Here is a 22,458-nt window from a genome sequence, read left to right on the forward strand (position 1 = left end):
TGGAGGACCCTACCTGGGTCCCTACCTCTTTTCCGCTGTTAGCTCTGTGCTCCCCTGGGAGAGCCAGGAGCCCCCACCTGGCAACTTACCCAGCAGGAAGGGTTCGATGGTGCTGGTGTGGGTGGTAGTGATACTGCTGTACTCGCCTGGCAGTGGGTGTTGGAAAAGCCCGGAGTGGCTGCCCAGCTGTGGGAAGGGGCCTGGAGTGGGCAGATGGGCTAGTCAGGGGATGGGGCCAGGAGAAGGTGTGGCCAGAGAAGGGGTGGAGTGAGAAGGGACCAGGTGCCCTACCTCCGTCCTGGGACTCGATGGTGATGATACCCTCACGCTCTGGCCCGAAGCCTTGAGTGGTCTTGGCTTGCACCTTGAACTTGTAGGGCACGTTCTCACTGAGGCCTGGCACGGTCAGCCGGCTCTCAGGGCTGTCGCCATCCACCAGGAACGTGGTAGCTGGCTCTGGGCAGGGAAGATGCCTTTACTTTAGCCTCTGTGGCTCCCTCTCTACTCCTCCCCTGGCCACCCCTGACCCTGGGGTGGGCAGCACCTCCTCCGTGGGCCATCTCACAGGTCACCAGGTAACCGAGGATGTCCCCGTCGGGCCTCCGTGGCCGCTCCCAGCTCAGCTGCAGTGAGTCTGGGCTCAGGGCAGTGAACACCAGTGGGCCTGGGGCACTGGGTGTGCTCAAAGTGAAGGTGGAGCCTGGGGGCAGCAGAGGACGAGTGTCGGTGTGTGTGGTGGGGGACATGGTGGGGGCAGCCATGGGGGTGGGGGAAGCAACTCACCTGGCAGGGGGCAGAGTGGGCTCTGGGGGTGCACCTGTGACTCAATGGTGATGACACCTTCACGCTCTGGGCCCCAGCCTTCCTGGCTCTGGGCTCGCACGCGGAACACGTACGAATGGTTGGGCAGAAGGTCTTCCACCACCACGGAGGTCTGGCTGGGGTTGGGGATGTTGAGACGATGCAGCTCGCCTGGGTCGGGGTGGGGGCAGACAGTGGAGCAGCATTATTCCCACTCTTGGCCTGATCCTGCCCCTCCCCTAGGCTGCCGCCAAAACCTGGTCATCACTCACCCAGCATTAGCTGTGGTTTGCGTACACGTGGGGTCAGCCTGCTATGGTATGGTTAGTGGTGCAGGTTATACACTATGCAAGGGATGAGTGGAGCCTGAAATGGCTGTTTGGGGGCCAGGTCATGCTGCTGCGAGTGTGTCTGCCCAGAGAAGTGCCACTTCCCGATGCCCACAAAGGCATCTCATGGGCCAGCAGAGGCCCCAGGTGCTCCGTAGGCCAGTGAGGCCTTGTTAGGCAAAACCTAGCAGAGGGAACGACCTGGAGAAAGGCCCAGGTTGATGGATGGGAACTCAGAAGAGAGGAGGCAGTGAAGGGCAGTGAGGAACAAGGAAGTGAGAGCCCCGCTCAGAAAAACTGGTAGGGGCATTAGTGGTCAAGGGACTTGGGTGGATTCTTGACACAGCTGGGTACCCCTGTTTGTCTCACTGTGGGAACAGGCCTTGCAAGGCTGCACCCCTGAGCCCAACAGCAGCCGTGCCTCACCGCCATTCAGCAGCTGGTACTCCACGCTGTAGCCCTGCAGCGCCTGGTCACACTGCGGCTCCTGCCAGCTCACTTTCAGAGACGTGGGTCCCAGGGCTGAGAACACCAGGCGGGTGGGTGTGTTGGGCACGCCCGCAGCCAAGCGGGAGCCTGGAGACAGGAAGCCACAGTTAGCCTGTGTCGGGTCCCTGGGTAAGAGTCCTAGTTCTACCCCCTGACGTCCCTCAGCTGTCACGTCTACACTGACCACTGGCCAGGCAGCTCGCTCACCCTGCAACACCCTGTCCAGGCCACCCAGTACCTCCTCAGAGTGGGTGTCAGCCCTGCCTGTGCCAAGAGAGGGCGAGCACCATGAGTCCGCCAGCCCCCACCCCTCCTCAGCTGGCCTGGCCCCTCTCCTGCCCCAGCCCCAGCCCGACACCCCTAGAAGGGCAGAGGCTGTGTTAGGCACCAGCACTGATGTGGATGGAATGGAAGGTGAGGCCGTGGGCATGGGCAGTGGCTGCAATGGGTGGGTGGATGATGGATGGAGCATGACAGCTGTGGATGGCCACTCCTGTACTACCTGGGCCCCAAGAGGGCGCTGCTGGCTGCCCAGCCAGGATTATAGAGTCTCGTGAGTCCCTGGAATGGGGGAACCCCTTCATCTGAGCCCGACTCCGGGACCCCAGGGCCCAGGACAGCGGAAGCCTGCTCCTCCCGTGTTCCCAGATGGGAGGGAGGCCTAGGGCAGGACAAAACAAGAGTGAGGGGGCAGGAAGTGTGTGTGTGTTGGAGGATGGGCAGTGGGGGGCAGCAGGCCAGCAGCCCAAGCCTCCAGGAGCTGGAAGAGAGGAGGGGTTAACTGGAGAGGCCGGGCACTCACTGTGGGAGGAGAGGGAGGTGAGAGTGGAGTAGTCCCTGGGCAGGGTGGCCGTGTGTGAGTGTTCCGTGCGGGTCAGCGAGTGGTAGTCCCGAGTAAGGGTGGAGGACGTGCTCAGCACACGGTGGGGCAGGTGTGGGCTCAGGTGGGTGCCGTAGGCGGCGTTGGCCACGGTCATCCTGTGCAGGGAGTTGGCGCTGCCCGGGTAGGCAAAGTCCATCCGCCCGTTCACCAGGTGCTCTGCAGGGGAGAACAGGGTCACTTGGCCAGGCCTGCACCAGACCTGGAGCCCCACGGGGCAGGCTGCGGCCCTGGGAATTCCCGGGATTACCTACCCTCTGGGGGCCTTGGCATAAATACAGCCAGTCTCCCCTGGCCCACCAGGGACAGAGGCTCAGTGTCCTTGGAGGAGTCCAAGGAGCCACAGAGACTTCTGCAGCCCGTGTTGTCTGGCCTGGCCAGATACCACTGTGGACAATCTGAGCACAGCTGACCCCAGCGGGGAGACTTACTGCCCCTGCAGGCAGCCCCACCCTGGGGAGAGCCCAAACGCCTGCCATCCTGTTTCCAGAGGCCTCTGAGAGGTCTGCGTGGACAGCAGGGCCTGCTCCCTGGATACAGCAGACTGCCGAAGTTGGATGCCTTGGGGGCAGTCCAGCTGTGGGGAGTCCAAACGCCTGCCCTGGGGTCCCTGGGCCCTGGGGGTCTGCCTCGGCGCAGTCGCCCGTCCCCCGGCGCACAGGGGGCCTTAGCTGGCAGCCCGGCCGCGGCGGGCTCAGGCGGGGCCCTGAGGCAGCGAACGAGCGCGCCTCGGCGGGTGCGGGGTCGGGGCGCGCCCGGCAGGGCCGGTCACCTCCGGGGGGCCCGGGCGCGGCGCCGCCGCCCTCCCCGCCCGCGCCCGCAGCGCCCCCGTCGGCGCTGTCGTCCGGGGGCCCGCGGGCCGGCTCGGCGGCGTCGGAGGAGCGCCCGCTGCTGGCCGACAGGCGCGGGATGAGCTCCGGGGGCAGCCGCCACGTGACGCGCCGCAGGTCCAGCTCCTCCCCCAGCAGGGGCTCGAACTTCCAGCCGCCGCCTTGGGAACAACGAAGGGCGCGTTGGCACCGCCGGCGGGCGCGGGCGGCTGCGGAGGGGCCCGGCGGGGCGGAGGCGGGCGGGCGGCCGCGGCGGGGCCCAGGCCTCGGGCTCTGGGTCCGAGGGTGTGGGGGGGGTGCACCACAAGGACGGGCAGCCCGGCGACAGGCCAGACCCTCGCCCGCGCGGCGGAAGAAGAGTACTTCGGGTGCGCGAGTGCAGCCTGGCCGCCGCTGGTGAGGAAAGACCCGGGACCAGCCAGGAGACCAGGGGTTGCCCTGGGTCTCACCAGCTCTGAGGTCTCCCCGCTCTGTGCCTCAGTTTCCCGTCTGTGTAATGGAGAGAGTATTCTCTCCCCTGCCTGCCTCCCACGGACAGTTCCAGAAGCCAGAGTGCTTCACAGGTAGTGTAGCTGGGGCACCTGCTTCAAACCAGCTGCTCTTTATCTCAGACCCTCAAAACCCTCAGGCCCCTTGGGCTTGGTTTCCTTAAGCCCAAGCTCAGCCCCGTGGGGCCAGGTGTGTGCTCCCGGGGATGGGGGCGTTGGGGGGGGGGGGGCGGAGTCTGGCATAGGTAAGGATGGAAGAAAATACAGATGACAAAAGTGCCCTGGAGGATTTTCACTCATGGCATTGTGTGATTCACATCCCATTTTACAGATCAGAAAACTGAGGCAGAGAGAGGGTAAGCAATTCATCTGAATTCCCACAGTGGAGCCAGAGCAAAAACTGAGTAGCCAGGAGTCCCAGCTGAGGGCACTTTGCACCACATTGTGCAGGGAATCAAGGAGGGAGGAGGAGCAGGACCAGTGGTTGGGAGACACTGCCTTGTGGACCCCAACAAGCTGGCTGCTCTGGGACTCCAGGGCCATGCCCGCCTCCCCACACAGCCCTGTCCCCAGGAGGCAGCCTGAGTGTCCTGACCCCATGGCACAGCTTGTGAGCCTTCTAGTTGCAAAGTTGTTTCTACGTGGTCCCATGTGCATGAGCCCATGCACACTTGCATGAGCCTGTGCACACTTGCATGAGCCTGTGTGCATTTGCCCCCTAGCACACGTCTGTCTGTCTGCCTTCATACACAGATGTGCACACGATTGCATGTGGGCCACGTCAGTTTTGTCCCCTCTGTACCCAGTGCCAGCCTGGTGCCTGCCGAAGTGTAGGCTCCACAGGTGTTTGTCTGGGGCTGAGAGGGGACTTCTCGTCTTGACCTCCATGCCCAGCAGTCACTGGCCCCTTTGCCCTCCCTGGACACCAGTGACAGCCCCACTCCCTACACAGGACCCTCACCTTCCTCTCGGGGATCCCAGGCCCACTCACCAGTGTCGTCGGAGACGCTGGGCCTCTGGCTGCCAGCCGGGGAGCGTAGAACGTCATCACTGTACATGAGGAAGCTTTCATAGTCTTCCCCACTCTGGGCGTCCACAATGGGGATGTCTGGGATGATGGGGACTGCAGGGATGGGAGGTGTGAGCCAGGGCCCCAGCCTTGGCCTCCTGTCCTCCCGTCTGCCCTGTGCCTCCCCACCCACCACTCACTGGACATGGGCCGCTTGGGCTGGGTGGCCAGGTTGATGATGGCCTCCCGCTCGGGCCCCCAGCCTGCCCCGTTGCGTGCCTTCACGGTGTAGCGGTACGGCTGGGACTCCCGCAGGTTCTCAATGAGCAGCGTCCGCTTCTTCGGGCTGTCCACCAGCACCTTCTTCATGGGCCCGATGGGTCCTGGGTATGGAGGGCACTTCAGAGGGGTCACCCTGGTTCCAACCTGGTTCCGGTCCTGCCTCTGTGCAGCAGGACTGTCACATAGCCCTTGAAGGGCACCCAGGGTGTTCAGGGAACAAGGGAGGGAGCGAGCACTGTTGAGCTCCTGCAGCTGCCAGGCCCTGAGAACCGGGGTGTGACTGGTTGAGAGAAGTGTCACCAACTCTCCAAAGGGCTCATCGCTAAGTTGAGTGGCAGAGCCAGGACTAGACTCAAGTTGGCCCCATTGTTGCCTCTACCAATTGATCAACGGTCCGGTGTCCAAGGTGCCTCCACATGAGGCTCGCTCCAGAGGCGAGGGCACTCTTACCACCTGTGCCTCACTGTCCACGACCAAACCCCAAATGCTCTGCAGAGAAAGCGAGGGTGGAGACCTGCGAACACCCACCATGGCTGCCCTGTGGTCACATGGGCTGGGATGGGAGGAGAGAGGCAGGCTCGGGGAAGCTACACTTCAGGACAGCCTGAGGCTGGTGAGAGCTAAGGGTGTAAGGGTGGAATGGAGCTTATGCAAGAGGGCCGCTGGGTGTCACGAGAGCAGAGAGCAGAGGCTGAGCAGCTCTCTTCCACTCACACCTAGAACGGTGGACATGCAGCTCTGGGAGAAAGGTGGAAGAGACCTCCCGGCTGCTCTGAGCGAGTTACAGCACGGAGGCCTGGATATGACAAGATGGGGCCCGCCATGTTGGAAGACTTCTGAGAGACCAGAAAATGTCCCACTTTCCAAAGGTCCAAAGGAAGGTTCTGGACAATGACAAGCTTGATGTCCACCCCAGCAAACAACTGTGCTCAAAGGAGTTGGTTGACAGGCCTGTCAGCCTGGGTGAGGTCTCTAACTGCCGAGGTGGGAGCTGCCTGTGGCCCACCCTTTGCATCTCTTTCAGCTTGTGGGAGAAGGGAAGAGGGCCCACACCAACATGCTGAGGCTCCTGGGCCAGGAGGGCAGCCCGGGACATTCCCTGACACAGCCGAGGCCTCAGCAGGCTGAAGCCATGAGCTGAAGCCATCAGGGATGAACTGGGTTCCTGTCACTCTTGGGATTAAAGTTAAGGTCAGAGGAGACTTCCTGACAGAGGTCCGTGGGTGGACTAGGTGGTATAAACTCAGAATGAGCCAAGAACGTGATGCAGCTGCTAAGGTTGTGCCTGATCTGCCTGGACAGTGAAGAGCGACGAGCCTGATGCCCAGAGCCATCTGCTGCCCTCTGCCCTGTTGGGCCACCTGGGCGTGCTGAGCCTGACCCACCTTAGGGTCCACAGGTCATATGGGGGTGGTGAGCTCTCCATCCCTGGGACTGACCAAGCAGAGGTGAGGCTCAAGGAGAAGGCCCCTGCATCAGGAGAGGTGGGCCCAATATCCCTCAGATACTCGCTCATCTCAACAATTGACAGGGGTCGCCCACCCTTCCCTCCCTTCTAGGACTGGGAAGAAATAACAGTTCTGCCAGGTGCTCTGGCCTAGGGCTGCCAGATAAAATTTGCATGAAATGTACTAAAAAAGATGTTTATCTGAAATTGAGGGTGAGCTCTGTTTTTATTTGCTAAATCTGGCGACTGTTCTCTGGCCTTAAGAGAACCGTGTAAAAATGAGCCACTTTGCTTACTTGTATGGGAAGGCACCCCTGGAACTGTGACCCCACCGTGCAGTGCATATATAATCTCAGGCTTCCATCCCCACCCGCCCTGGGAGCTTCTGGGTTTGGCCTTCGAGTGCAACCAGCCCAAACCTGACCACAAACCTAATGATGCCTCAGGCCACCAGGGGCCTCATCCACTGACTAGGAGGATGTGACCTCCCTCCTGCTCTTTGCCCCCTCCCCTTCCCTGGGGGCAGAAGGAGGGGTCCAGATCCTTACGGTTGTCCTCGTTGACCAGGCCATAGCAGACTTCATAGGCTGTGATCTCGCCATTGGTCTCAGCCGGCTCAGCCCAGCTCAGCTGGGTCACCGTGGAGGAGACAACGTTGAAGGCCAGACGCCCTGGCTCGCTGGGTACTGGGGAAGGGGATATGCAGGAAGAGAGACGTCAGTGGCAGAGGGAGGGTGGAGTTCCAGGAGGACTTAGGGGAGGGTGGCACGGGGCAGGACTGGGATGCTGGCATCAGAGTGGCTAGGGGACAGACAGACGGATGGACATGCGAGCCCTCACCTTCCTGGTGGGTGCGGCAGGACACCAGGGAGCTGTAGGGGCCCTCGCCCTGCGCTCCGTAGGCGCACACTTTCATCTCGTAGTCGCAATACGGGTACAGATTGGTGAGCTCCACCGAGGGCACCTTGCTGTCGAGCAGGTGGGCTTCCAACTCGGAGTCACCCTGGATCCAGTACTTCACCTGCTCCCAGGGGAGGGGCTGGTCAGTGGGGGGTGGCAAGCACCAGAGCCGCTCATCCCTCTGTTGACCCCTCCCTGCCCTTATTGTCCCCTTTGCAGAGATGAGACACTGATTGATGTTCGGTTGATGACCTGCCAGGTTCACACAGCAGGGCTGGGGCAGCGAGGGCAGTGTCTCCAGGCAGGGGAGGGGCCACATTCCAGGAAGGAGGGCAGACATCTGAAGGCTCCCCTTGCACAGACGCGGGTTCCCCCTGTCTACTTGTGCTTGGACCCAGCGGGGCCAAGCATGCCCTCTCTTCTCCCTCAGGCGCCCTCTGGCCTCGGGCAGCCCACCTCTCTAGTGGCTGCCAGGCCTCTCCATCCACCTCCCTCATCGCCCCTACCTTACCCTGTAACCTGTCGGCTTGCCAGGAGGCGGCAACCAGTTGAAGTGGATCTTCCGCGACCCAGCAGCCTTGGCATTGGGGTTTTGTGGGGCACCCAGGTCACCACGGGGGGGTGGGGGTGAGGACACTGTCTGGCTTATTAAGTTTCGGTCCAGTTCATCTGTAGAGGGTGAAGTTCACAGGGCAGCCAGCTCAGACACCCACTCTTTGAGGGGGCAGGAACCCACCCTCACCACCAGGGGGCACCAGAGACTCAGTCAAACACCCAAGACTCCTCCCACAGCACCCAACTGAAACTCGCCCCCCAACCCAGGGCTGCTACCCTCATTGGTGCCCCAGAGGACATCCTGCCAAGCTTGGTTGGGGGCCCAGGAGGGTCTCTGCAGGAATGAGAAGGAGGAGGGATCTCGTCTTCCTCTCTTTCTCCCTTGGTAGCCAAGGGAATGTCACATTGCTCCTCCACTCTCTTCTCCCATCTTCCCCAAAAGCCTCCTCTGGGGGTGGGCTCCCAGACTCCACCAGACTGGAGGCTAAGGACCAATAAGAACTAACTGTTTCACCCCTTCCGGGAACACCTGCATTTTAGTTGGAACTGAGGCAGACACAAAAGGGTTATGGCCCAATGGTGCGATTCACAGCGTCTCCAGCAGGCGGGGTGGCCACATGACCCCAGCCTCTCTGGTTGAGAGTAGGGTTGCCAGATATCATGCAGGATGCTTAGTTAAACCAGAATTTCAATAAACAACAAATACTTTTTTAGGATAAGTAGATCCCAAATACGGCATGGGACACACCTATACTACAAATGTCTTTGTTGTTTATCTGAAATAAAATTTAAGTGGGCGTCCCATATTTTTACTTCCTAAGACTGACAGCCTTAGTTGAGAGGCCCCCAGCCCTCCTTAACCTGCTTAAGCTGACCCCAGCCTCTGCCCACCTGGGTCCCCAATGATGACAGTTGCTGAGTGGGGCTGGCCCAGTCGAGCCCCAAACTTGGGGTTGCTGAGTTGGATGTGGAAGTGGCGGGTCTGGCGGCCCCGCAAGAGGGAGTCCATCTCCTGTAGCTCCAGAAGCTTCACCTGCAGCTCCTTCCACGTCTCCCCAGGCTGGAACAGCAGCTCGCCCTCCACAGGGATGTAGTCCTGGGAGTGGGAAGGGGTCAGGGTCAGAGCAGGCCTGGGGGACACGTCATGCCCACACGCTCCACCCCAACCTCGGGGACACTGCAGAGACCATCACATCCGGGCTGTCCCACGTGGACACGAAATGGCTCACGTTTATACAACACCTCCTGTGCATCAAGCACTTTACAAATATTAGCTCATTCACTCCCCACAGCAGTGTGAGATTGAGATATTACTGTCCCCATATAGATGGGGAAACTGAGGCACACAGAGGCGAGGAAATGTGCCCAAGTTCACCCAGGTAGCTGTAGTGGAGCCAGGATTTGAACCAGGGCACAGAGAGAGACAGGGATGCATGGCAGATATGGACAGTCCACACAGGCAGGCTCAGCCCTGGGGGAGCTGAGATTTGCAGGCCCCACCCAGGGAGGGAGGAACTGCCCCCCAACACTGTGGCTCTGAAGTTGGGGATCCTGCCAGGCCCAGGCTCCTGGTGGGTGGGGCGCTTCCATCAGCTCCAGCTTTCTTCTTTCAATGCCCCAGAGCTTTCCTGATGTCCCTGGAGGACTGTGTACCTGTGTGGGGTGGATCAACTAACGGGGGTGTGGGGAGGGTCCTTCTCACACAAGACCACTAGGTGGCGCTTCAAACTAACATTTCAATTCCGGGCTCCGGGGAGACAAACTCATGTGCTGGAAAACCCAGAAAGTGAGACAGCAGGTGTAAGAAAAGCAGGAGTCAAGGGGCGGACGCTTCAAAAACGTCAAAGTCACGAAAGACAAAGCTGAGGGATTATTCTAAATTAAAGGAGGCTAAAGCCACATGACAACAAAATGCAAATGCCAGATCTGTGATCGGTTCCTGGATTGAAGGGGGGGAAGCTATAAAGGACATTGTTGGGACATATGAACACGCGGAGATCTGAATATGGACTATTTATTAGGTACTAGTACAATGGGAAGTTTCTCAAGTTTGGGAATTATGTTGTAGTTGTGTAGAATGACCTCGTTCTTAGCAGGGGCCTGCAGAAGGGTTTGGGTCTACAAGAGTCTACGACTTACTTTGAAAAGTTCAGCAAACAAAAATAAACACAGCACAACTCTCTGTCCCTTTGCCCCTACAGTTATAGATGTAGAGATACATATCTATAGAGAGATCCACATCTGCATACTGTGCGTGCATGTTTACCTCTATTTGTACAGAAAGAGGGAAAGACAGCAAAGATGAACCATCGGTGAATCTATGTAAAGGGGAAGTGGTGCTAATTTTATTAGTCTTTCCATTTTCCTGTAGGTTTGAAGTTTTTCAAAATAAAGTTGGGAAATAATAAAAATGTTTAAAAAAGTAATTAAATACTAAAGCATCTTTATGAAAGCATAACAGGATAGCCAGAATCTGTTGTATAACAGGGCATATGAATGAATTACGGAGGTACAGATTCTTCTGTGGAATGTTTATGGGGAGCATTGGAGCAGGAATGAGAACTGTTCCTATGAATCAAAAGAGGTGAAGGGGACTAGGATGTGGCTGGGCTGCCGGGATCCACAGAGCGCATGCTCCCTTGTGTTTGCTGAATGGGCCTGCGGGCCCAGTGAAACTAGACTTTATTAATTTTTGAGTGAATTTTTTTTTTTGAGGAAGATTAGCCCTGAGCTAACTGCTGCCAATCCTCCTCTTTTTGCTGAGGAAGACTGGCCCTGAGCTAACATCTGTGCCTATCTTCCTCTACTTTATACAAGGGATGCCTACCACAGCATAGCTTGCCAAGTGGGGCCATGTCTGCACCTGGGATCCAAACCAGCGAACCCCAGGCCGCCGAAGCAGAACGTGCGCACTTAACCACTGCGCCACTGGGCCGGCCTTGAGTGAATTTTTGATATGGATATTTTTAGTTTTTAAATGTTGGTAATAAATTCAGGAAAACAAGCAAACCTGTAAGCCAAACCAAGCATATCCACCACCTGGATTTGGCTGCTCCCTGAGACCGGGGCCCAGTGATAAGGGGACGCTGGCCCTCACACAGCTCTCCCTGCCCTGAAGGGCAGCTCCTGCGCCTTGGCCCTGGGAGGGCCTGCCAGGTAAACAGTGACAGCCGTTGGGGAGTCTGTCTGGGGACATGGGGCCTGCGATCCCACCTCGAGAAGCCCAAAGTCCCCGGGCTGGGGCAGACGGGGGAGTCCATTGCCCTATGAAGGGTTTGGCTGCCTTGGTGGATCCTGAGTTCTTGGAAGGGAGACACAAATGGTCAGGGAATGTCCCCAGTTTCAGTCCCTGGCAGGCCTCACCCTGACACTTTTGGTGAGCAAGACATCCCTGCTGCAGGGAGCAGGTGGACATGTCCTTGAGAGGCCAGCCAGGGGTACCACCAGCATCCAGGGACTCAGGTAGTTGCAATGTGCTGCCCCCACTGGGCCCTGGGGATGTGCCCTCGACCCCGTGATGGAGCCTTACCCGGTTGCCCTGTGCTGTGTTGTCCTGCGTGCGGTAGGAGACCTGGGACTTGCCATTGTCCAAGATGCGCCGGACGACGGGAATGCGGGCTACTTGTTCCCCACCGCTGACCAAGTACTCGGGCTGCTCAAAGGACACTATCCCGCTGGCTGCAAGGAGCCCAGGCGCCGGTCAGGGGGCCCTGGCCTCAGTCCCTTCCCAAGTCCCACCCTCCCTCCGGCCCAGCCCAGCCCAGACTCCAGGAGTCTGCTTGTCACCCCTCCCCTCACTGCTCCCTGGGAGGGCAGAGGAAAAGGATGGAAAATTCTCCCAGAAAAAGTTGAGGCGGCTGGAACAGTGTCCAACTGACATCTTGGAAGGGTCAGGGCAGAGAAGGGAGGCCAGGCAGGGGCAGAACCAGAGATGAGGCCCTGAGGCTGAGGGCTGGGGCAGGCAGGACTAAGGCCTGGGGAACTGAAGCCAGCAAGGGAGGGGTCAGGGGCCAGAACAGGCCCTCTGGATGCAGGAAGGACCATTATCAACAACTCTGGGTTCCCCAAGGAGCAGGTAGGGAAGGCAACTCGGATGTCAATGGTGCAATGTCTTGCCCACCTCCCCATCTAGATAGGTTTTGGGCAAAATGAACCCCAGTTCCCTTCCTGCTCTGATGTCCTGGCATCCTAGGGAGGTGCATTCAATCCCCAAGTTCAAAGGTCATAGGAAGAGAACAGGGGAGGAATGGGGGACAGCTCCAGGAGGACCCAGCTCCCTGTGATGATTATAACAGAAGCTTCCGCATTGAGTGCTTACTACCAGGCACTGTGCAGAGATGTACAGCCACGTACCCCTCATGAGAGCCTGGTACCCATTTTACAGATGGAGAAACCAAGGCTCACAGAGGTTAAGTGACCTGTCTAGGCCACACAGCCAGGCCCCACTTCCACGTGGATACCAGGAGGAACAAGGGGCCCCAGGGCCCCCTTTTTGCTCCCCTGCTCCCCGCATCCTGACCAACCTTGCTCCTTGATGATGGTGATGTTTACCAGGCGGCGGCCAAGGGTGGCAGTGCCCACGGGCACATCAATGGCCTCCACCAGCAGCTGCTTCTCATCGTCGTCCTCAGGCCGGATGAAGAGGGGCACCCGCACGTCCACCAGCTCCACACCCTCCTGGAACTCCACCATGCCCCGGGCATCTGGGTGGGTGTTGAGGGGCAGTCAGACGTGGGTCAGGGGGTCACACAGGGCTGGGAGGTATGATGGAGTGGCACAGGGAGCCTGCCCACCTACCCTGGTCTGCAGTGAGGGTGTAGTAGCCAGGGGCCACCTTGAGCTCATGGAAGGCCCCCTGCTCCACATGCTTCTCTGTCAGCTTCAGCAGAGTCTGCTTGGCTGAGCGGGGCGCCATCAGCACCGTGTCCACAATGGTATGGTCCTGCCTGCAGGTAGGGAGGTGTCAAGCTGGCCAGGAGGCTGGCACTTGTCCCCACGCACCCCTCCTGCCTATCCTCTCCCCATCAGGGGACAAGATGCGGGGCAGCAAAAAGTGCAGGGTCTTTAGAACCAGGCAGTCCTGGAGGCCCATGCTGGCCCCATCACAGCCTCAGCCAAGCCACTGTGCCTCCCTGAGCCTCAGTGTCCTCATCTGTGAAATGGGGCTACCTGTGCCCACCTCACCGAGAAGGGCTGGTGAGATAAGGAGTAGATGCAGGACAGCAAAGATGCTAAGGGTGTGGGCACTGAAGCCAGACTGCCTGGGCTCAAATCCTAACTCTATTTCTTAATTAGCTGGGTCACCTTGGGCAAGTTACTTAACCTTTCTGATCCTTGGTTTCCTCATGTATAAAATGGGACTAGCAGTGGTGCTATCTCACTGGTTGATGAGAGCGCTGGATAAGATAACCCCGCACATGAAGCCCTTAGAACAAGGCCTGGCCCCTCGTGAGCCCTCAAAGTGCTGGTCTGAATGGTTCTTATTGACGGTGGTGTGCTCGCTGAGAGCTGTACTCTGTTACTGCACGTTCTGTCCTCACTGCACTGAGGCCCCTCCTCACTCTCCCCTTGCAGGGCCAGGACTCAGGGTAGGAACTAGGAAAGAGGTATGACCTGCCGGTCCAACTTCTTAGTAACCTGCCAGGCACCCAGAGGTGCCCCCAGGATCAAGGCCTTTGACCCAAGGGAGGGTCAGAGCTGGGCCCTGGGCTCTCCTGGTACTGGTGGGGGCTCTTGCCGGTCTGAGGGCAGGGACTGGGTCCCTTTGGTTCCCTGTGGTTTGCCTGCCCTAGGACAGGGGCTGGCTCGTGGTGAGGGCTTCACGTCAGTATTTGTTGCATGAAGGTCCTATAACCGTGACAGACGCATACTGCCTTCCCTTCCTAAGGGATGGGGATGGGTGGGAAGGGAGGGAGCAGGGGGCAGACGGCTGGGGCTGGGGCTGCCCCACCGTGTGTCTTCAACTCACTTTTTTCCGGCGTTGGGCTGCTGCCTGTGTGGGACAAAGAGGGCACTGTGAGCCAGGTGGTCCCTGGGGTGGAGGCACGATCTGCCTGGGGGAGATCCCCTGAAGTTGGCTGTATGGGCAGCACCCCCACTCAACCCCAAACACCCAGGACCCACCGGAACTTAGTCTGCTGGAGCTTGTATGCGCCTGTGATCTGTCTGTACACCTCGTTCAGCTGCCAGGCAAGGGAGGGCTGTGAGGCTGGGGCCCTGGGCGAGCCTCTCTACCCAGAGCCATCCAGGCCCAGAGGACCTCCCAGGCTTGGCTAGGGGGCGTGCCCATTGTCTCGTCCCCTTCTGGACGCATTCACAGGGTAGAGATCCCAGGCGATTCTCAGGCAGGCACGTGTCTAACTGCGGAAGCCCCTCTTTCCTACCCAGAAAAACCCAGGTTCCACAGCCACATTCCCTTTGCTCCCCTACCACGTGGATCACACCCACACCCACCACACCCACCACGTGGATCACACCCACACCCAGAGATGCCACCTGGCCCAGGATCAGCTTCTTTGGCCCTTACATTCTCCTCCACCTCCTGGCGGAGCTGGTTACATTCTCGAGTGTCAGGCTTCAGCAGGTTCTCGGTACAAAGGCGGGCGAGGCGCAGGGACAGCCCATACGGCACTAGGGGCAGGCAGGGATGGGGGTCATCAGCCCCCTGCATGGTGGGCACCTCTCAGGAGCCATGCTAGAACTGGGGGCAACTGGCTGGCTGGGGGCCTGAGGTCTGTAGCACCAACAGGAAGGGTAGAGGTGGCCAGGTTGGTGCCTGCACCCAACATCCAGAGGAAACAGGAATGGTGTGATCTGGACTGGCGAACAGGGGTGAATGTGCCCTAGGCCACAAGGGTACCACCAAGAGGCGTAATGCCCAGCCCTGGCCCTCACCCAGCTCCGTGGGGTTGGTGCTAGCCACACGGGTGGCAAAGCCAGGCCGCTGCACGTTGTTGGTGATCTTCCAGCGGACTGTGTCACGCCCCTTGAGGTTCCCGCTGCGCAGCATGGGTGTGTCCAGGTGGTCTGAGGCCATCAGGTTCTCCCGCAGCATGTAGTGGTCTTCCTTGAAACCCACCATGTGACCTGCGGGACAGGGTCCTCAGCATGGGGCCCCTCCCTAGACCGTCCCAGGCATAGCCCGTCAGGTGGGACCCCAGGGCCTCCCGCCTCTGTTCCACACTCAGCGCCCACTGCCCCCCAACCCCAGCTGGGGGAAAGAAGGGTCAGAGTGCCCCCACCCCTGCAGATGTTGCACGATACCTCGGTTGCAGCAAGGGAGAAGCGCCAGGCAGGCCTAGGAGACAAGATGGGTGGGGATGAGGGCTGGGACAGCTGCCCCAACCCAGGTAAGCCCCTCCAGCCACCACCCCCACCCACGCCAATGGTCCAGGGGCAACAGTGCCTTCCCCAGACACCAGGACGTCCAGACAGTTGTAGGGACATAGGTATGAGGCACCCAGGATGCATATAGAGGCTGGTGGGGTCAGAGGGTTCCCAAAGTTTGTGCCATGGGACCCTGGTCTTGCCAGATGTTCTATAAAGTAAAGGTTCTGTGATCAAACCCATTTGGGAAGCACTGAATTCATTCCCCATGCCCCTCTTATAGTTTCACTATGCATATAACTAGATCAAAGGCTCTGAGAAGTCCTGCAGAGAAGAAACTTGTTTTTCAAATGTATTTGATCACAGAACTCTTTTTCTCTGTGACCCACACTAATATCCCACAACACTGGGGTTACTACAGAGTGTTGCCTCTGCCTGGAACTCAGTATTCCAGCCGGGCCATCCTCCATGCTTTCCTGTCTCTTTTCTGTTCTCCCCAGAAAGACTGTCAGCTCCTGGTGGGCGGGGCCCTTCCGTCCCTGCTGGCTCCCATGGCCCTTTGCATGTGGCTGACCCCAGGGCAGGTGCTCCCAGGTATCTGGCCACTGATGGTTAGCAAAGGCGAGGGGCTGGGGTGGGGAGGGCACTAGAGCTGAGCAGAAGACCAGGGTTCGTCTGGCCTCTGCCACCTATGAGGACCTTGGTTGGGGGGGACACTGGGGAAGTGGGGACCCGGGTGGGTGGTGGGGACCCTGGCAAAGGGCAGAACTCTGGCTGGGGGTGGGGACTCTGGCCAGGGGCTCTGGGGGAGCTCTCACCTTGCAGCAGGCACAGTACTTCCAGCAGAGCAGCAGCAGCAGTGCCAGGAGCAGCAGGAGGAAAATGAGCAGGGGGATGAGCCACCAGAAGGAGGTGGGAGGGCAGTCTAGGGAGGAAAGAAGAGGAGGAGGGAGGCAGTGCCCACCACCCGTCTCTGACAGGCGCCCCCCAAGCCCCCAGCCCACCTGGCCGCCAGCTCACCCTTCTTCCTGTGCACCAGAACGGTGCTGTTGGGCCCGGGGGCGCCGTCGCCCTCCACTGTGTAGCTGTAGGTGCAGTCGTCATCCTCGTCCCGGAAGGAGCAGTACTCCACCACCTCCTCCGCTGCACCCACAGATGGTCAGCAGGGCACCCCAGGGCCTGGTGAGGCGTCCCCTACTCTGGGGCCCACCCACCTGCCGCAGGGTAGGAAGACCCTCCCTGGGGAAGAACGCAAGTCCCCGGGAAGCTGTGCACAGGGATAGGGCAATGTGGGGGCCGCCCTGCCCCCTGCCCAAGAGCCTCAAAGTCAGCCAGTCTGTGCCCCCCGCTTCCTCATCCTGGGCATCACTCAGGAGCTTGGCTTCTAGAACATTTATCTGACCTAGAGAAGAGGAGGCTGTCCCGCCATGGCCCGATTATGTGCCGCTGCTGTGTTCATCCCCCTGCCCAGCAATGTGCCCCCTGCCCAAGCCAGGCACCCCCTCCCCAGACTGTTTGGTCCCTACTCAGCTGTGCCCCCCGCCCGGGTCTGTGTGCCTGTCTGGGTTCTGTGATCTCTCCCGGGTCTGGAACCCCTCTCTCTGGACTCAGTGTGATCTCAACCTGGATTATGAGTCCCCTGACCAGATGAGTGATCCCCTGCCCCATCGGATGGCCCCTGCCTAGGCTCTCAGCACCCTTGGTCCTCTGCCCCATACCTTTCTTAAGCTTGTCCACCATCTTGACCTTGAAGCTGCACTCCTCGCATGTGCGCCCCTTCTTCTCACCAGTACCCCAGGCTTGGCACTGCACACAGGAGCGCAGGTCCTCACAGAGGCCCAGGCGGATCTGGAAGGGACAGGAGGGGCCGATGGGCACTGTGCAGGTCGGGCCTCTGCCAGGCCCACTGCCCCAACCTTGCACCCTTGGCCGGCTCCTATGGCACCAGCCTCAGCCCCTCCTGTCCACCCTGCTCTGGGCCCAGGGTTCCCATGCCCACACCCCAGTGATTCTGGCCTCACCGCTGAATAGTTGATCTCACAGATGGTGTCCGTGTAGAGTGACTGCTGGTTGCAGTGGCAGCGGCCACACTCACAGTGGCCACGCCCATTACAGATGCCCTGGAGCAAGAGGAGGCACCAGTGAGCCAGCTGTAACCTCATCCCTGTTTGAGAGGGTGGATGGTCCTGACTATGGCCCCCTCTTCCACCCCACACTGCCTGCCTCATGCCCAGGCCTACCCCATTGCTGTCGATGCAGGTGGCATTGCTGAGAGGACAGTCACAGCTCGAGCCTGTCCAGCCAGGTTCACACACACACTGGCCCATGGAGCAGCGTCCTCGGTCTGCAGAGAGGGGGAGGGAAGGGAAAGGAGAGCCACATTCACACCTGCAGTCCAGGCTGCCCATCTGCTGGGGAGGGACTGTGGCAGCCAAGCCTTGGGAGCTAGGCTGTCGCCAGCCAGGGGCAGAGCCATCTCTTCCTTGCTTTCTTGGAATCTCCTTCCCTCCATCTCTCCTGGTTCATTCCACCTTCTGCCTTCCACTCTGCAGCCAGAGTGATCATTCCAAAACACAAATCCAGTCATGTGGCTCCCCTGTTTAAGAACCTCTAATGAGCGCTGGCCAGTGCAATAAGGTAAGAAAAAGAAATAAAACATACATGTATTGGAAAGTAAAAAATAAAACTGTCATAAAACATCAAGAAGAATCTACAGATAAATTATTAGATTTCATAAGTGAGCTTAGCAAGGTAGCTGAATACAAGGTTAACGTACAAAGAGCTAGAAAATGAAATTAAAACCAACAATGACTCCCCTTTGCCCAAAGAATAAAGTCTAATATCCTTAGACTAGATTAGGGGTTGATTAACTATGGCCTGCGGGCCAATTCTGGCTCACCACCTGTTTCTGCAAAATTGTTATCGGAACACAGCCACACTCATTTGTTCACATATTGTCTATAGCTGCTTTCTGCAAAAATGGCAGAGGTGTGGTTGTGACAGAGACCATATGGCTCACAAAGCTGAAAATATTTACTTTTTGGCCCTTTTTCCTTTTTTTTCCTTTTTTTCCTTTTTTCTTAAAAAAGTTTGGACTAGACTAGAACCAGACCAGCCCTGGACTGAAGGCCAAACCCCTCGCGCTGTTGCCCCTTTCCCAGCAGCATCTCCCTCCCCTCCTCTCTCGCAGCTCTGCCTGTTTCAAATATCTGCCTTTCTCCAGACTACTGGGTGCTCTTTCATTTCCCTAAGCAGAGAAATAGTAGACAAAGTAAGAATGGAGGAAAGGGCAGAAACGCTGGGGCTCCACCCCAGCAGAAAGTATATAGTTAGGGCTTAATAAGTATCTGACGAGTGGATTTTCACTCATTCTTCCATGTGGCCCCCATCTGGGTTCTGTGACCCCTGCCCAGCTCAGAAGCCCTGGCCAGACTATGTGCCCACAGCTGGGCCACACTGTGTTAGGCCCTGTGGGGCTACAGAAGACATGTACCTGCAGGGCCTGCTTGTAGAGACATAGCATCTTCTGAGAGAGGAAAGATCGCCATGCCATATGCCAGCAACCACTGAGGGTTGAGCTGGGTGGTACCCACCCAAATGAGGTGGGAGAGTAGAGAAGCGGGTAGCTGTAGATTGAGGACCTCAGGGGAGCTGAGGTCTTAAACATGGGGTGAATGTTGCCCCGAGAGGGGCCTTGGGCATCTGTGTAGAGGGGAACAGAGGTCCAGGTAGGGGCTGGACTTGGAGGCACCCGGGGAGCCTGGAGGAGGGCGGGACCTGAACTTCGGGATTCTGACTCCTGGCCCAGCCCCCTCAACTTGGGTCCTGATGGGATAGCCAGTGGGTAGGGCAAGCGCTGGGCACCCAGATCACCCTCACTGCCCTGTACCCCCCAGCACCGGCCACTGCAGCTACTGAGCTCACCGTTGCAGAGGAATCCAGAGGTGCGGGGACACTGGAAGTTGTCGTACTCGCAGAATTGACCCTCATAGCGGCCTTCCCCATAGCACACACAGCGCCCGCACTGGCACTCGCCTCGCCCCGAGCATGGCTTGTCCTCGTCCTCCCGCAGGCAGGGCTGTGTGTCGCTCAGCGAGCCGGTGGAGCAGTTACAGGTCTTGCCACTCCTGCGGGAGGAGTCAGTCACTTCTCACAGCCCAGGAGGAAGGCTGGGGTTTTCACCATCTCATTTTACAGATGAGGAAACTGAGGCTCTGAGAGGGCTGGGGTGGATCCCAGTCATGTGAACACCAGTGGCTGGGCTGAGACTCAAACCTCAGTCCCGGAGACCCTCCCAGTGTCCCTTCCTTAAGTCACGACAGACTTGTTCAGTGTCTTGGAGCCAAAGCCCTCCCTGCCAGTCACTGCCGAGCTCACTTCTGATTAGGTAACCCGTGCACGTGGTTCAGAAGACTAAAGGGACAGGAGGCATGGAGTGAAAAAGAGGCCTCCCTCCGTGCTGGCCCCAACACCCAGTCCCCACACCTGACGGCCACCACTGTCCTGATTCTTGCCCGTCTTTCCAGAGGTGTCCTCTACAGTCACGTGTCACTCAAGGACGGGGATCCGTTCTGAGACACACGCAGTTAGACATTTCATCATTGTGTGAACATCGTAGAGTGTACCTGCACAAACCTCGGTGATATAGCCCACTACACACCCAGGCTATTGGTAGTAATTTATGGGACCCCTGTCGTATACGCAGTCCAATGTTGACCCAAACATCGTTATGCAGCGCATGACCGTATATCTGTGTATTTCAAAGTGCTTTGAACTGGATCCACCTAACAATAGCGTGTGTCCCTTTCCTAGCCCCACCCTCAGCCCAGCATACATGCTGTGCCCAGGGTCAGGGCCTTGCAGCGGCCCAGCCCCTTCTCTGGGAGCCGCTGGCATCCCGGGTGCCAGCTTCGCTCCCGCATACTCACCAGCCCTCATTGCACATGCAGTGTCCGCACATGAAGTCTCCGTTGAAGCTGCAGTGAGCTGATCGCACCTCTTTTTGCTGGAATGAGATTGTGGTGAGTGTATGGGGGGGAGGCAGGGCCACTGGACACTTCTGCTGCCTCTGCCCCTCAGGGCATCCCACAAGGGAGATGTGGCCATAGGAGGCTCTGTTGCATTCCTCAGGGCCCGGGGTGGTCAGCTCAGCCCCTCCCTCCCACCTGGTGGGGCCACATCATACCAGCTCACAGGAGCAGACATCACAGATGACGCCCACGTCAATCCTGAGGCCATCAGAGAAGGAAGGCTTCAGATGGATGTTGCCCTTCTGGTCCTCTAGTGGTAGCTGGCATACGTGTGTCCCATCCACGTCCTCGATGGCCCGCAGCTGCACATAGTATGTGCCCTGCAGGGACCCCAATGTCAGTCAAGGCAGGCGCAGCTGTGGATGCCCTGAATGTTCTTGGCCCTCCAGCTTCAGGGCTGTGCCTGGTCCCCAGTGCCCAGCCCCCACCCGCCCTTCCTCTGGGCTGAAACCTTGCTTCTTCCAGGCACAGTCACAAAACAATAGCAATGACAGTCACAAGAGCCTCCTTCAGCCCATTCACTCATCTGAGCAACCCTCTGGGCTCTGTGCTGATTAATCCCTGCTGTACAGATGAGGACAAGCCAAGGAAGGTGCCAAGCTCATCCAAGTCGCTGACCCAGGGGGCTTCGAACCCAGGCCTGCTCAGGCAGATCCCCCCATCCCCACCCCTTGCAGAGCGCTGTGCCTGTCCTCCCCAGACCCAGGGCCCCTACAGAGGCATACCACTTCCCCCCGCCGAATGTGGAAGGACCCAGTCTTGGTCTTCTGGAAAACCTTGGAGGTGATCTCTGTCTTCAGGCCTCGGGGGCTTTCCAGGGCCCGGATGTCCAGGTTGGAGCGAATGCGCTAAAAGAAGGCGGGTGATCAGTGGTCTAGGAGCCTGGCCTCACCCACTCTGGCCTGGACTGGCTGTGCTCCACCCCCACCTGCATGGAGGACTGGGGTGGTGGGGGGTCGAGGTGGTAGAGCCCACGGGAGCCTGGGACCCCCAGGCACCGGCAGAGACCCTCCCTCACTGGCTTCTCCTATTTCTCAGCCCTGACTTGAGACATCCTTTGCCCATTCCACCTCCTCTCCAGCCCTGCCCGGAAGGACTCGGACGCGAGCCCGTGCCACCCCTCACATTGAAGGCCTCCTCCAGCAGCTCCACGATGTTGGATGAGTCCTCCTGCAGCACCCCCAGTGAGGAGACGGGGAAATATGTGTGCAGCTTCTGCAGGAGAGAATGCCAGGCCGAGGCTAAGCCCTTAACAAGTATCATCCCACTGAATCCAGACAACAGCTTTGGGATTATCTCCACTTTGCAGATGGGAAAGCTAAGGCCTGGAACCTGCTGGTGTATTCCAGAGCCTGCCCTCTAAGCCTCTACCTGCTTGGGAGTTGTGTTAGGGGATGGGCACATGACCTCCACTTCCCACCAGGGCCCTTCCTTGGGGGACCAGAAGTTGAGGGAAGGAAGGGAGGGAGGGAGGGAGGAAGGAAGGGTATCTCAGAAGTTCCATGGATCCCCCCACCCCACCCCCCTCTTGCCCAGTGAGGCCCCAGCCCCGCACCTCGTAGTAGCTGTAGGAGTAGTTGGTGACGGCGAAGATGGGGATAATGTTGTGTTTGCCAAGCAGGCGCACCAGGGTGGGCACTGACGGGTAGTCCTGTGTCTTGTACTGGGTGTAGGTGCCCGTGGCATCCAGGTGGCACTCTTCGTCATTGCGGCTCATGATGCCGGCCAGCACGTTGGCACCGTCAGCCTCGTAGTGGAAGGCCGATTCGGTGGAGAACACCAGCAGGTGGGTGCTGTCGGGGCGCCAGCCGATGTCCCTCTGGGGAGAGCAAGGGAGGGATGCCTATCGAGTAGGCTGCCTGCTGAGGACATTCACCACAGTGTCGTGTATGACAGCGAAAGCGGTTCCCAACACGGGGCTCAGCTAGGCCACAGGATTGACAGCATGCTGCCACCATGAATGACACATGTGACAGACAGCACAGGAGTGATGACAATGAAAAAGAAAAACCAGGAATGGGAAATGGATGCAGGGTCTGTGCACACAGTGGCACCATGCAAACTTTGAACCAGGTTCATCCGACCGTCCCCT

General features: G+C 58.7%; 1 protein-coding gene across 5 annotated transcripts in view; it reads right to left on the bottom strand.

Moving 5' to 3' along the window:
- Positions 1-22,458, bottom strand: part of ITGB4 (integrin subunit beta 4) — a 30,483-nt gene that overhangs the window by 472 nt on the left and 7,553 nt on the right. The window contains exons 8-40 of one of the 5 annotated variants that reach the window (XM_070561449.1): positions 21,922-22,185; positions 21,492-21,581; positions 21,092-21,214; positions 20,522-20,686; positions 20,265-20,341; positions 19,261-19,463; positions 17,577-17,680; positions 17,358-17,456; positions 17,055-17,184; positions 16,357-16,479; positions 16,155-16,261; positions 15,274-15,307; positions 14,905-15,096; positions 14,537-14,640; positions 14,134-14,192; positions 13,979-14,002; positions 12,808-12,956; positions 12,534-12,713; positions 11,540-11,688; positions 8,902-9,106; positions 7,967-8,124; positions 7,396-7,576; positions 7,104-7,241; positions 5,027-5,209; positions 4,809-4,940; positions 3,272-3,490; positions 2,422-2,658; positions 2,122-2,280; positions 1,557-1,706; positions 784-972; positions 545-700; positions 292-456; positions 90-200 (exon numbers count right to left, since the gene is read on the bottom strand). In XM_070561449.1, the coding sequence (XP_070417550.1) occupies positions 90-200; positions 292-456; positions 545-700; positions 784-972; positions 1,557-1,706; positions 2,122-2,280; positions 2,422-2,658; positions 3,272-3,490; positions 4,809-4,940; positions 5,027-5,209; positions 7,104-7,241; positions 7,396-7,576; positions 7,967-8,124; positions 8,902-9,106; positions 11,540-11,688; positions 12,534-12,713; positions 12,808-12,956; positions 13,979-14,002; positions 14,134-14,192; positions 14,537-14,640; positions 14,905-15,096; positions 15,274-15,307; positions 16,155-16,261; positions 16,357-16,479; positions 17,055-17,184; positions 17,358-17,456; positions 17,577-17,680; positions 19,261-19,463; positions 20,265-20,341; positions 20,522-20,686; positions 21,092-21,214; positions 21,492-21,581; positions 21,922-22,185 (4,759 nt within the window). Of the gene's footprint in view, positions 1-89; positions 201-291; positions 457-544; positions 701-783; positions 973-1,556; positions 1,707-2,121; positions 2,281-2,421; positions 2,659-2,753; positions 3,491-4,808; positions 4,941-5,026; positions 5,210-7,103; positions 7,242-7,395; positions 7,577-7,966; positions 8,125-8,901; positions 9,107-11,539; positions 11,689-12,533; positions 12,714-12,807; positions 12,957-13,978; positions 14,003-14,133; positions 14,193-14,536; positions 14,641-14,904; positions 15,097-15,273; positions 15,308-16,154; positions 16,262-16,356; positions 16,480-17,054; positions 17,185-17,357; positions 17,457-17,576; positions 17,681-19,260; positions 19,464-20,264; positions 20,342-20,521; positions 20,687-21,091; positions 21,215-21,491; positions 21,582-21,921; positions 22,186-22,458 lie in introns of all 5 variants that reach the window. The other 4 variants (XR_011523268.1, XM_008513289.2, XM_070561450.1 and 1 more) reach the window with 4 other exon arrangements.

The sequence above is a fragment of the Equus przewalskii genome, chromosome 10 (genome assembly GCF_037783145.1).
Source record: "Equus przewalskii isolate Varuska chromosome 10, EquPr2, whole genome shotgun sequence".
Classification (NCBI taxonomy): Eukaryota; Metazoa; Chordata; class Mammalia; order Perissodactyla; family Equidae; genus Equus; species Equus przewalskii.